This window comes from Manacus candei, unplaced genomic scaffold, assembly GCF_025592945.1.
Source record: "Manacus candei isolate 608988 ecotype Guabito, Panama unplaced genomic scaffold, ASM2559294v1 h1tg000244l, whole genome shotgun sequence".
Classification (NCBI taxonomy): domain Eukaryota; kingdom Metazoa; phylum Chordata; class Aves; order Passeriformes; family Pipridae; genus Manacus; species Manacus candei.
The window spans coordinates 9,431-22,683 of NW_026138292.1; the positions used below are offsets into that span (position 1 = coordinate 9,431).

At 46.8% G+C, this 13,253-nt stretch overlaps 1 protein-coding gene and 1 long non-coding RNA gene across 3 annotated transcripts; one reads left to right on the top strand and one right to left on the bottom strand.

Moving 5' to 3' along the window:
- Window positions 1-244: 244 nt before the first annotated feature.
- Window positions 245-9,504, bottom strand: LOC127464617 (uncharacterized). The gene is made up of 3 exons (XR_007901484.1): window positions 9,409-9,504; window positions 7,115-7,173; window positions 245-355 (listed from the first exon to the last, which is right to left on the bottom strand). It is a non-coding gene; the product is annotated as an uncharacterized LOC127464617 (long non-coding RNA).
- A 524-nt stretch (window positions 9,505-10,028) lies between these two features.
- Window positions 10,029-11,978, top strand: HOXC6 (homeobox C6). Of its 2 annotated transcripts, none has more exons than XM_051775030.1 (2): window positions 10,029-10,651; window positions 11,545-11,978. In XM_051775030.1, exons 1-2 carry the CDS (start codon window positions 10,252-10,254, stop codon window positions 11,880-11,882), a joined length of 738 nt encoding a protein of 245 aa, XP_051630990.1. In that variant the 5' UTR covers window positions 10,029-10,251; the 3' UTR covers window positions 11,883-11,978. The 2 variants fall into 2 exon arrangements, with proteins under 2 accessions (XP_051630990.1, XP_051630991.1); XM_051775031.1 differs by having other exon boundaries at window positions 11,569-11,978.
- The last annotated feature ends 1,275 nt before the right edge of the window (window positions 11,979-13,253 follow it).

Consider the following 13,253-nt stretch of genomic DNA (forward strand, 5'->3'; position numbering starts at 1 on the left):
ACCCCCCGAAACTACTCCCAAATATATCGATTTTCTCCTTTGCCTTGACGGGCTGTCATCCCTCAGACACTCGCGGCGCTGAGAAACATTTTTAGGATGTGGGGCTGGAATAACGGAGTGATTTATATTCTCCGAGATGTGATTGTTATTTTCTTTCTTTCTTTCATTTATTTATTTATTTATATTTAATCCCGGTCTGAGCCGGAGGAAACGAATCGCTGCTCGTGTCTGTAACATCGATTTATAGGAAAAAATCGCCACGTGTTGGTGACAGGGACTTTCAGGAAAGACCAGATTTTCCTTCGACAGCTCGGGGAGGGGAGGGAGAAAAATAAAAAAAAATCCAATCAGGGACCTACAGAGGGGTTAAAAAAAAAAAATGTTTCAATGGCAATTCCCTAATTTATTTACAGCGGGTTTATTCCGAGGTGTGAGGGACGTAAATACAGTTGTGCGAGGAGAGGATTTACGTTTTTATTCGAGTGCGTGCCCAGATAAAGCCGCTCGATAGGATCTTCCCCGCGCGTGGGCGTTTATCTCGGCTTCGACAGGAGCGTCTTACGGTCAAATATATCTAAATACAGAGCGAGAACGTGTGGGTGTTTTATTATCCCAGCTCCGCCGCTGTTGGGAGAGCCCGGGAAAAAAAACCAACAACCCTGTAACTACAAAGAAACGATTCGGAAAGAAGCGATTTCCCAACTTGGCGTGTGAAGGAATTTCCGTTCGGGGAGCGACTGAACCAAACCCACCAGAAATAATAGATAATATTTATATATATCCGAGCGCAACCGCCACCGGCGGGAGGTGCGAGCGGTGGAGGTGGCGAAGCTCCGAACGATTTGGGATGCCGGCCCTTATCTTTTTTTTTTTTTTGTGGTTATTTCCATAATAAATACGATTTTTGTGGGCGCCGTTTTCCTCCCGGGAGCTTTGTGCGCCGAAGGGGTTCGTTGGGTTCTTGTTTTTTAATTTTATTTTATTTTTAGTTTTTGATTCCTTCCATCCCCGACCCCCCGAGATAGAAATTTGCAGAACTCGGAGTGCAGAGGAGGAAAAAACAAAACCAAACAAAACAAAAAAGCGAGGGGAGATTTAAAAATTAGTCATAGAGGGGGGAATAGATTTTAAAAATTAGTCATAGAGGGGGGAATAGATTTAAAAAATTAGTCATAGAGGGGGAAACACGCTTTGGGGAAAGATGATGCGGAACATGGAGGGATTAAGTGTTTGATTTTTTGGAGGAGGCGGTTGAAGGTCTTGTTCCTGTTGTTGGCGGGGGTTTAATCCCCGCAGAGGGAAAAAAAGAATCAGGAGAAAAAAAAAAGGAGGAAACCCCCCCAATTTTTCATTGGTGGCGGTGTTTGAGGTCAGGGCTAAAAAAAGATATTAAATTTAAAATAACGAGGCCTTTCCCAGCCCGGTTTGAGGAGGAGCCGAGGCGTGGACTGGAAATTTGGGGACAAACCCGAGGAAACGGGGGAAGAAACCCCCGAAAACGGGAAGGAGCGGGTTTTTTAGGGCGTGGGGAGCGGCGTGACCTCGGCGGGGGAGGAAGATGCGGAGGAGGAGGAAGGAGAAAAGCGGCCCCGTCTCTCCCCCCGCCGTCCCTGCCCGCGTTCCTCCCCAGACACAAACACAATAAAAGGCCGAAATCGCCGAAATTGCGGTGTCTGGACGCAGTCTGCAGGGGACAGGCTGCTCGGGGCGCCTTTGTCGCATGGGGACACACCTTGGCTGTAAAAGTCTTTGTCCCCGGGACTAAAAGGAGCCCGCGGTTCAATGGGGGGCGGGGAGGAGAAAAAAAAATAATTAAAAAAAAAAAAAGAAGAAGGGGAAAAAAAAAACACAAAAAAAAAAAAAAAAAAAAAAGGACGAGGAGAGAAGGGGGGGAAGAGCGAGGATAAAAATAAAATAAAATAAAAGGGGAAAAAAAAACCCCACAACAACAAAACCAAACCCGAACCTCTTCAACTTTCCGCCCCGAAAATCGCTCGCCGAGCGGGATTTGGGGAAGGGAAAGGGGGGGGGGTTGTCCCATAAAGTGGGGACCCCCCAACCCCCGGCCTTGGGAGGGTTGAAATTCGGGCGGGTTTTTGTTTACTTGTTTTGTATACTGCCACCAAGTGACAGAAACTCGCCAGCTTGGCCCAGGCGGGGCCTTTCATTTATTATTTTATTTTTTTTTTTTTGCTTTCGGCCTCCCCCCCCTTCTGTCCCTGTTTTATCGCGACAGAGGGGGGGGGAAGTTTGAGGGAAGAGGGGGAGAAGAACCAGGAATTGGGGTAGGGAGAGAACCCCCCCCTTCCCTCAGCCCTGAAAAAGCTTCTCCTGCCATTCCAAAAATGATAATAATTAAAACAAAAATCACTTTACTCGCCCAAGAAGTTTTAGCAGCTCTAACCCCGAGCCCTGCGGCTCCCCCCGGCCCCCAAACTTTCCCCAAGTTCCCCAGAGCCATTTGTAACTCCTCACTTGCACTTTTCTCCTCCTTCCAGGCGCGGATTTGGGGCTTGTCTTTCTTTCTTTCTTTCTTTTTTCTTTCTTTCTTTTTTTTTTTTTCCCCCCTTTTTTTATTATATCCCTTTCGTTCCGTCTTTCCCGGCCTTTAAATCATCCCAATGTACGTGAACTCATAAAAATAGATAAGGCGTGTCAGCTCGGCACCGGCATTTCCCCCTCCCCTGAAAATATGAGTGTATTTAAGCAAATCCTGAAATATTAAATTGTTGCTCGATTGAGGACGCTGCAAATGTATAAATTCACCAAAGCGCTCAAGAGGTTGCCTCCAAATATATAGTTTAATTCTGCCTAAGTGATCGCCCCTAAAAAAAAACCGTCATTAAGGCAACTATTATTGTTTCCTGGGTTATATATATATATATATATTTATTTTTTTTTTCTCCCAGCCACCTCTGATTAAATTTCTTTGCCTCCGATCGGCAAAGAGGATAAAGGATAAAACCGCCTCTGGTTAATGACGACGATTTTTCACCCCCGGAGTGTGATAACCCCCCCACTCCGGTGCCTTTTTAACCCCAAACCCCCCCAGTTTCGGGACTCGCACCCCCGCACCTACAGATCCCCCCATAGAAACACTCAGAGAGCCCGGAAAAAAGCCAAAAAAGTCGCTTTTTTTGGTGGATTTTTCTGCCCCCCCCCCCCAAAAGTCTCGGCCTCGGTGGCCGTGACGTCACGGGCGCCGCCGTCACCTTTTCGCCCCTTTTTTAATTTTCCCGATTTTTTTTTAGGGAACGTTTCGGCTCCGCCGCGGAAAAAAAAAAAAAGTCATTTAAAAATAAATAAACAAATAAATAAATAATAATTAAAAAATCTATTTATTCCGAGCTGGCTGGCAGGTTATATATTGGTTTTTTGGTGTTTTTTTGGTGGTTTTTTTGTTGTATTTTTTTTCTCCGGGAAATTGTTACCTGCCACCTGAGCAGGTTTTGCCCGGGAAAAAAAAGAAGATATTTTCCTGGCACCTCTTAAACAAAAAAAAAAACCCTCCTCATATTTATCCCTCCTTTTAGCCCAGCAGCCACCAGGAATTTTCCCCGCAGCCTCCCCTATGGACAAAGCCCCTCTCCGCCGTTTTATAGCCCTTAAAATATAAGATTTTATTTTTTTTTTTGCCCCCCCCCCCCCGCTTTTTTTCGGGAGGGGCTCCCCTTCCTCGCGCCGCTGACATTTATCCCGAAGTGAGTTTAATCAGCGAATTAAATCGAATTGAGGCGGCGGCGCAGGGGGGAGAGGAGGGGGAAGATTCTCCCCCCCCCGCTTTTTTCGCCGCTCTGAACTTTTTTCTTTTTTTTTTTTTCTTTTTTTTCTTTTTTTTTTTTTTTTTTCTCTGTAATTTAAGACCCGCCGAAGTCTCGGTTTTTTTTTTTTTTCCCCCGCGAGGAGATTTTTCGGCGCTCGCCCTTCTTTTGTTGGGGCCGAGATTTCGCCAATAAATCTGGGGAGGAGAAAAATAATGAAATAAATCAAAACACCCCCCCCCTCAACTCACCTCCCCTCCCCGTTAAAATATCTGAGGACTCAAAGCCTCGGCGCGGGGGAAAAGCTTAAAAAATTAAAAAAAATAACCGGTTGAAAAGTGTCCGAAAAGGCTTTGGAGGCTCGGCAGAAAGAGGAGGGCTGAATTTCAGGAGTAGGACCAGATTAATTTCTCCTCCCCGCGCACCTCCCGCTTTCCTGGTCCGCAGACATGTGTTTTGACAATTGCCAGAATTCCCTTTTCTTTTTTTTCCCTTTCCCTTTCCTCCACCCTCCTTCCAACCCCTGCAAATGTTTGCAGCCACCGAGAGGGTTTTTTTTTTGTATTTTGTGTAGTTTGTTTTTTTTTTTTTACGAGCGAGAGAAAACCCTTTTTCTCTCCCCCCCCTTTATTATTATTATTATAATAATAATGCTGATTATCCTAATCCATATTTTGGCGCGCCGGGCGTTTCGCAACTTGAGGGGACTCGCCCTAAACTTTTGCTGCACTTTCTTAGAGCGGCTCCCGGCATAAAAATCAAAGCAACAAGAACATGTTTAAGGCCATTTCCCCTCCACCACCACGCTGGGAAAGGGGGGAGGAGGAAAAATCAATAGGAAAAAGCAAAGAAATGACTCGTCTGGGCGATTCTGCCCGGGGGGGGAAAAACTCCCCTTTATTCACCTAGGGCGGAAAAAAAAAACCAACATAAAAGGGAGTTGCGGAGAGTTGAAATTTAAAAAAAAAATCAAATTAAATAGCAGGAACGACGCTGGTAGTGGTTTTTTGGGGTTTTTTTGCGGCTCGGGAAGAGATGGGGCGAAAAATGTGTGTTTTCGCTACTTGTGGCTGGGCGCAACTCGGGGCAGAAAAACGCCTTTTAATTAGCAAATGAAGCTGGCAAACAGGCCACCCTCTCACCACGCGGCGTCTGCAGCTTTAAAGAGTTTTAAAGAGTTTAAAATCGAGCTCCGAAGGGAAGTAATTCGGGGGGAAAGGAGAGATTTCATCTCCTTTTTTTTTTTTTTTAATTTTATTATTATTTCAGATATTTTTTTTTTAATTAAGAGTCGCTCAAGCTCTGACTGCGGGGTTGTAATTACAGAGAACGGAGGCGGCTCCAAAACAACGCGGCCACTCCAGGCTTGGGGAGGGGGGAGAGGTAAATAAACCTCCCCCAGTGGGTTCTTTTTCTCCTCTTACCCCCCCCTTTGTTTTTTTTTTTTTTTGGTGTGCTGTCATCCCCTATTTATTTTTTTATTAATTTTCCCCAAAGCGTTATTTACAGGGGAAAAGAAAAAAAAAAAAAAAAAAAAAGAGGGTAACAACATTTGACCGGGTTGGAAAAGAGCAGGAATAAATTCCCGGTGAAAGCCCCCAAATAAATAATTAGGGCTCGCGCGCGCCATAAATGTCAAGTTTAAAAAAAAAATATATAAATAAATAAATAAAAAAAAAGAGAGAGGGGGAAATAAAAAAAAAAATAAAAAAAAAAAAAAGAGAGAGAGAGAGGGGGAAATTAAAAAATAAATTTAAAAATAAAAAGGGAAAAGGGAAGAGCGGGGAGGGAGGGAGGGGGAGGGAGGGAAAGGCCGAGCTCTCACATACGAGGGGAAATCAGTTTAAATAAAAAGGCTTTTAATGGCATCGCTCGGATTTACCTCGAAGAGCTTTCAGGATTTAATCAGACGGGAGCGCGCGGGGCGGGGGGGGAGGCTCGGGGGGGGGGGGGCCGCGGGAGCGCGCGCGTGTCCCGCACACGCGGGGGGTGCGCGCCTTTTGGGGGGGGGGGCGTGGGGGGCGTGGGGACGGAGCGGGGGTGCCCCCCCGCCCGTGGATCCCCCCGAAGGGACGTTTTTACAGCAGTTTACGCGACAAAAAACACCCCAAACACCCTCTGGTTTTGCTCGGATAATCTGAATTTTAAGCAAGGGGGGGGCGAGAAACGGCACTTCCCGACCCCCCCCCCGCGGGCTGGGGGACCCCCGGGTTTCACCCCGAGAGGGGGGACGTGTGTGGAGGGCAGAGGGACACCCCCGACCCCCCCCCTCCCCAAAAATCACTGCGAGGAGCCGGGCCCGGGCTCAGCGTGTCGCCAGTAGCGGGGTGTGCGGGGCGGGAGGGAGGGGCGGGGGGGACACCGATTGGGATTTGTTTCCTTTCAGTAATTACTGAGGGATAGAAAACACATGTGTTGGCATCGCAGCGCCCCTTATTTCATTTTTTTTTATTATTTTTTTTTCTGTCTTTTAGCCTTTTTTTTTTTTTTTTCCTTCCCCCTAAATCAGTTCATCAATTCGCTAATTATAGCTGCGACAGGAGGGGAGGGGGGGGGGGAGAGGGAAAATCTCCCGACGCGGAATTTTTTTTTTTTCCTTTTTTTTTGGCCTCTTTCTGTTGATTTTTCTTATTTATTTTTTATTTTTTTTTCGCCCCCCTCCTCCGTGTGAACCTCGGGGGGGGGGGTGTTGGGAATAAAAAAAGGGGGGGGAATATGAGTGGGGAACGTTATTTCAGATTTCTATGGGCGCTTTTCTTTTCTGGGAACAAAGAGCAACTCCTATTAAAGAGCTACTCGAAGACTTGTACATATTTCTACTGCTGTGTAGCACTTTTAATAAAACATCTGTTCTTGCTTCTGCTGATGAGTTTACATAATTGTTTGCAGACCAATTTAACCAGAAAGCGCCCCACATATTCCCTCGCCGTGTTTTCTTGGCGGGGGGGGGGGGTGGAAGAAAAAATATAAATACCTTTTGGGTAGTGACATGTCTTTGATGAAATACTTTCGAGAAATCCCCAAACTGCTAGAAAATATCAATGGTGGATCCAAAAACAAAATAAAAGCCACACGTCCAGTGCACTGAAAACGTGAGGCTGAGGAATTGCGACGAGTAAAAGCCACTTTAATGACGCCTCATTTGGGTTTGCGGGAGCTTTTGGGGTGGTTCTGCTGTGGGTTTTTTTCACCCCCTCCTCCTTCTCTCCCCTCTTCTCCCCAGAAACCTGGATTTTAGCGTGGGGAGAGGATTCTATTTTAAGTTTCTTTACGGCAGCTGGTTTCTGTTCACTATAAATCGACCAGACTTTTAAGACTTGCCCTCTGTTTAGAGAAGTAATAAAACACTTAACTTTCTCGACTCCCAGTCACACGGTTATCACACAGGTCTCGATACAACAGCCCCGAGCACCTATACAAAAAAAAAAAAAAGGGAAGGGGGGAGAAAGAAAAAGAAAAAGAAAGAAGAGGGAAGCAACAACAACAACAACAACAGAAAACCCCAACAAAAATAATAACAAAAATAATAACAAGGAGAATAACGAGGAGAGTAAAAAGGAGAATAACAAGGAGGATAAAAAGGAGAATAACAAGGCGAGTAACGAGGAGAATAACAAAAAATAACAACAACAAAAATAAAAATAATCAATAAAAGGAGAAACAACCCCCCCGGAAGAAGCCCTTGGAGAAACTCCTCCAAACTTTGGCAAGGTTGGCGGGGTGTAAATGCCCTTGCAGAGGTGCAGCTCCCCCCGCCAATCTGCCCTAGCAAAGGTCCAACTCAGCCAGCTGTAGCTACTTTTAATTTACTCGCCAAATTACAGCGGGCCGGGAGCAATACATAAGGTAGAGACAACACGCCAATAACTGCAGAGCCCTCATCCATCCATCCATCCCTCCCTCCATCCATCCATCCATCCATCCATCCATCTATCCTTCCATCCATCCATCCATCCATCCGTCCATCCTCCTCTCCCTCCAGCCACTTGCTGGGCCCTTTTTTAATATCTGGGGGCAGCTCTCGTGGTGCCCAAAGTGCCCCTGCCCCTGGCACGGGTGGGTTCCCAGGAGGGACGTGTGCCCATGGGCTCCTGGCATTCCCACATTCCCTGGCGCCCCAAAACCCTCCCCTGCCCGGCCTGGGGGTTCCACGTCCCGGCGGGGGGAGGAAAATAATAATAATAATAAAAAAAGAAATCCTAAATGTATTAAATGTATTTTCTTTTGCATTTTTCTTTCCCCCTCCCTCCCAAATATTTGCGCTCCCCTTGATTCCACAGCCAGGAAATGGGGCGAGGGAGAAAAAGGGAAACGAAAGCAAAGCGAAGGGTTGGTTTGGGTTTTTTTTTTCTTTGGGGGGGGGAGATGGGGGTGGGAAGGGTCGGGGAAAAATGCCTGGAATTCTTTCCCCATGGCCATGAGTGTGATATCCCTGCACCGGGCGGGCTCCAAGTTGGGCAGCCCAAGGTGGGAGTTGAGCTCCCCACCCCAGAGGGGACTCAGCCCAAAGAAGGTGCTGCCCCAGCTCCTTTTCGCTCAGAAACTTTATTTTTTTTTTTCCCCCTAGTGACACTCGGGGGAAGCCTGAACGTTATAGAAGATGAATACACGAGGGTTTGGTTGCGTTTTGTTGTTTTTTTTTTTTTTTTTTTTTTTTTTCAGTTGTAGTCTCGTTTATGGTTTTATTGCTACCATTGATTACTTTGCTTTGTTACACAGAGGAAAAAGAGCATAAAATCCGTTGGCATCCGGGTTCCTGTTATAGCTGGGGGGAAAAATGTACACACCCCCCCCCCCCGCCCTTCTTTGTCAGCTAAAGTCTTTTAGGGATACGTCGCTAAAAAAAAATAAATATAAAATAAAAAGGAACTGAGCCCATTGATGGGGAGCAAGACAAACAAACGCCCTGAGTTTCGAATCTGAGGGTGCACCCACAGCCCTTCCTTCTCCCCAGGCCCCCGCACCCTTCACGTTTAAAATCCCAGCGTGGACACGACGGAGGTTTAACAAAAACCCACCACACACACACACACAGAGACACCAGAGAGGAGGCCGGGGCTCCCCTGCCATAATGGAATTTTTAAATAGCGAGCCTGATAAAGATACCTCCCAATATTTACAGATCAGCAGGTATGTTTTACGTTTAAGGGGCAATTTATGGCTCCAGATTGAAATGAAAATGAGATTAGCTGCCTTCGTTTCAATTAGTCCTAGGTGCGATCCACCCAGAGAAGGCAGAATATAATCCCCCCTCCGCATCTGCCTAAATATTCGCAGCAGAAGTTTCCCAATCAGCTGGAAATATCTGCAACTCTAAATTGCTGCGAACACACACACACACACACACACACACGAGGTTTTGTCCCCAGCTCAGGCTCCCCCTTTACAACCACAAATCTTCTTTTTTTTCCCCCCCTTCTTTCCGCCCCCCCCTCCCTTTCCTGCTGTTGTTGTAGTTGTTGTTGAAAATGTAAATATCCTCCAGCATTAAAAATTCGCAGGGAAGCGTCTGAGGGGGGGAGAAATGTCAAACTGGAGGAGAAATCCAACTTCCAGGCTAACGTGAGTTTGCAATGTTGGGTGTTGCTCTGCTGAATGTCCTTTTTTTTTTTTCTTTTTCCTCCCCCCTCCCCTCCCCAAGACATACTTTGAGAAGGCTCCGAAACACGTTATCAATTCAGAAGTCGCCATGTTTTCCCCCCTCTCTCTTTATGTAATATTTTCTCATCAGGAACACAACCGTTTGATTCCAGAATATTGACCAGTGCTACAGGAGAACAAGAAGGGAAGAGGGGGAAAAAAAAAAAACAAGGGGAAAAAAAAAAAAAAGGAGGGTAATTTATGGCTTAATATTCTGTGGACGTCTGAGATTTATTACTGTGGATTCTGAGCTATTTTATTACGAGATATTAAGCAAACATTTCTTTGAAACAATAATAAAGAAAACATCAACAAGCCAAACACGAGCAGCAAAAAATAAAAAACCCCTCACGCCAAACAGCACGGCCGGTGCTCCCAAACCCCGGCGTCCAGCAGCGGGAAAAAGGGGGTGAGAGTGGGGAAAGGAGGGGAAGGGAGGGGGGGGGGAAGGAAAAGTTAAGCCTGGCTTAAGAAATTTGCGCCTCTCCAGCCTCCCCCCCCCTCCCCACCCCCTCCGAGAGCCCCCCGGGCGGCACCCCCAGCCCTGCTTCCCCCCTCCCCGCCGCATCCCCCCCGATCCCCCGGCCCCCCGGGGGTGCCGGGGGGGGGCTTTGGGGGTGCAGGACTTACTTTCCATGCCCACTTAGTTTCAACTAGGGAATCAAGAGAAGCAAAAGCAATTTTTTCCCTTTTTGACACCCGCCTCCCCATTGGCTCCCCCCGGGTCAGCTGACTGTGTCATTCTGTCTGTCCTGGAGCAGAGCCTTCCCTATAACAATCTAGTTCAGACTACAAACTGGAGACAGAAATAAATATTAAAGAAATCACACAGCCAGGTATAGAGGACGATATGAATTCCTATTTTACAAACCCATCTTTATCCTGCCATCTAACCAGTGGCCAAGAGGTGCTTCCCAACGTAGCCCTCAATTCAACTGCCTATGACCCTGTCAGGCATTTTTCTACTTATGGAGCAGCCGTTGCTCAAAACCGGATTTATTCTTCTCCTTTTTATTCACCGCAAGATAATGTTGTGTTTAGCTCCAGCCGAGGACCTTATGACTATGGATCTAATGCTTTTTACCAAGAAAAAGACATGCTTTCTAGCTGCAGGCAAAATTCTATGGGACATAATACACAGACATCAATCGCACAGGATTTTACCAGTGACCAAAACAGGAACACTTCGCAAGAACAAAAAACTAGCATTCAAATATACCCCTGGATGCAGCGTATGAACTCCCACAGTGGTAAGTTTTACAGCTCGGAGATATAAATTAAATAAACTGAACCATCTTTACGACCTTCTCCCTAGCAGAACAGGCTGAGCGACTTTTTATGGCCCCATAAAAACAATAATATAGCTCCTTCACAGTTGCAGCTACAGGCCTTTTATTTGTTAAGTTGTTGCAAGCAAATATGGCTTGTTATGCTCTTTCTAATTAAAAGACTTCGAGAGTGTAAAATATCGATAATAAAGTGCAGCGAGCTCTGCTCGGGAGTTAAGCACAAAATATTACCGGGGTAAAAATAAGTTTTAATGACGGGTGCGGGAAGTGCGGTGGCGGCGGGTTCCCCGCACGAGCAGGGGCCGGGGGGAAGCTGCCACTTCCCCCCCCTCCCCTCCTGCGACCCCCGCCGCCCCTTCCCCGGCTCCCCCAAACCCCTCCAGTTGGCAGAAATAATGTGGGAAAAAGAAGTTGGGGCGGCGGTGGGGCTGGAGGGGGTGAGGGGCGGTGTAGGGAAAGCAGCAGCACCCCCGGGAGAAAATGCCCCGGGAGAAAAGAGCTGCGAGCACAGGGTTAATTTAATCACCCCCCAAAAAAAAAAAAAAGGAAGAAAAAAGAAAAAAAGAAAAAAAAAAAAGAAAAAAAAAAAAGAAAAAGAAAATAAAAAAAAAAAAAGAAAAAGAAAAAAAAAGAAAAAGGAAAAAAAAAAGAAATAGGACTATTTTAATTTTCTTTTTTTTTTTTTTTTTTCGGTGAGGGGGGCGGTGGGGAGGGGGAGGAAGGCGGCCGGGGGCGGGTGGGGGGAGGAGGAGCGGGGCGGGCGCGGGGTTGCGCGGGGGCGGAGGGGGCTGCGCGGGGCGCGGGTGGTTTTTTTCCCCCCCCCGCCGCCGTTCTCCGGGGCTGACGATTTTTAGTCTGTTTTGTCTCGGCATCCTTAGGAGTCGGTTACGGGGCCGACCGCCGGCGGGGCCGCCAGATTTATTCCCGCTACCAAACCCTGGAGCTGGAGAAGGAATTTCACTTCAACCGGTACCTGACCCGGCGGAGGCGGATCGAGATCGCCAACGCGCTCTGCCTGACGGAGCGGCAGATCAAGATCTGGTTCCAAAACCGGCGGATGAAATGGAAAAAAGAGAGTAATTTGAGTTCCACGCTCTCCGGGGCGGGAGGGGGGGCGGCCGCCGCCGCCGCCGACAGCTTGGCCAAGGAGGAGAAGCGAGAAGAGACAGAGGAGGAGAAGCAGAAGGAGTGAAGGAGTGACAGCTCGGCGGCAGGACCCCCCCTCCCCAAACACACACACACGCGCTGCGACCCCCCCCGTCCCACCCAGCCTCCCCCCGTATTTATCACTGGCACAATGTTTGGCTACTTTAAAAAAAAAAAAGGAAAAAAAAGGGAAAAAAAAAGGAAAAAAAAGAGTAAATAATAATAATAATAATAATAATAATGATGAGGGGGGGAGGTGAAACAATAATGTCTGAGGTGGGTGGAAATGCGGACCCCCCACCCCCCTCCCTGCTCTCTCCGGTGACCCCCACCCCGCACACGCATCTCCGCCATCGCCTATTTATCTAACTCGGGATGAGAACTGTTCCCAGCCGCACACTCCCCCTTCCTGCCTCCCCCCGGCCCTCCGCCTCCCCCCACCCCAAATTGGGCAGCCACCCTCCGCTCTGCCGGCTCGGACTCTGCCCAGTCGCTTCTCCTCCTCCTCCTCCTCCTCCTCCTCCCCCCCCCAGTCCCCAGCCAGAGCAATTCTTCCTCTCCCCCCCCCCGGTGAAAAAAAAAAAATAATCTGATTTTCCCTGAGGAAAAAAAAAAAAAAAAGGCAAAAAAAAAAAAAAAAAGCTCCTTCCACCCAAATTTCGCCTTTCCAAGAGCGTCCTCCTTGTATTTAAGCAGCTACCTGGGCTCATCACCGCATACTACAAACTGTGACAGTTTCTGTGTGAATATTTTTAACTGTGTTTGTGGTACCTGTATTTATATTTATGTTTAGCACTGTAATGTTCCACGGTATAAAGTGAATGGAGTTCTATAGCGGTAGAAACAAAAGAAAAGAAAAAAAACCTTTAAAAAAAACAAAAAAAAAGAAATAAAAAATCTTGTGTTACGCCCTCTCATGTATAAAGTCACGTCCAGAGGACTATGTCGAGTATTTAATAAAATCTGAATATTATTTTTAAAAAGTTTATAGAACGGCCTCTGAGCTTCAGTCGAAACCTTTCTCTGTGGTCGAGAACAGCCTGTTAGAAAAGTTCACTTCTCTTCTGTGTGTTGTTCCTGAAAATCAGCTCCCTCTCTCTCCTTTTCCTCCCTCCTGCGCCTACAAGGGTACTCCAAAAAAAAAAAAAAAAAGGAAAAGAAAAAAAAAGAAAAAGAAAAAAAAAAGAAAAAGAAAAAAAAAGGAAGGAAAGGGAAAAGAAAAAAAAAAAAGAAAAAAAGAAAAGGGAGGGGGGAATTACATTTTGCTTTGTCTCCTTGGATTAGTCTTGTTACTGTATTGTTCGGTGGCATCAGGAATCTATGCCATACCTCTCGCTTCATGATTAAAAATGGATTTCCAAAGTTCAAACCAGTATATATTTCTTATTGCTCCCTCCTCGAGCCAAAACCCCCCAGG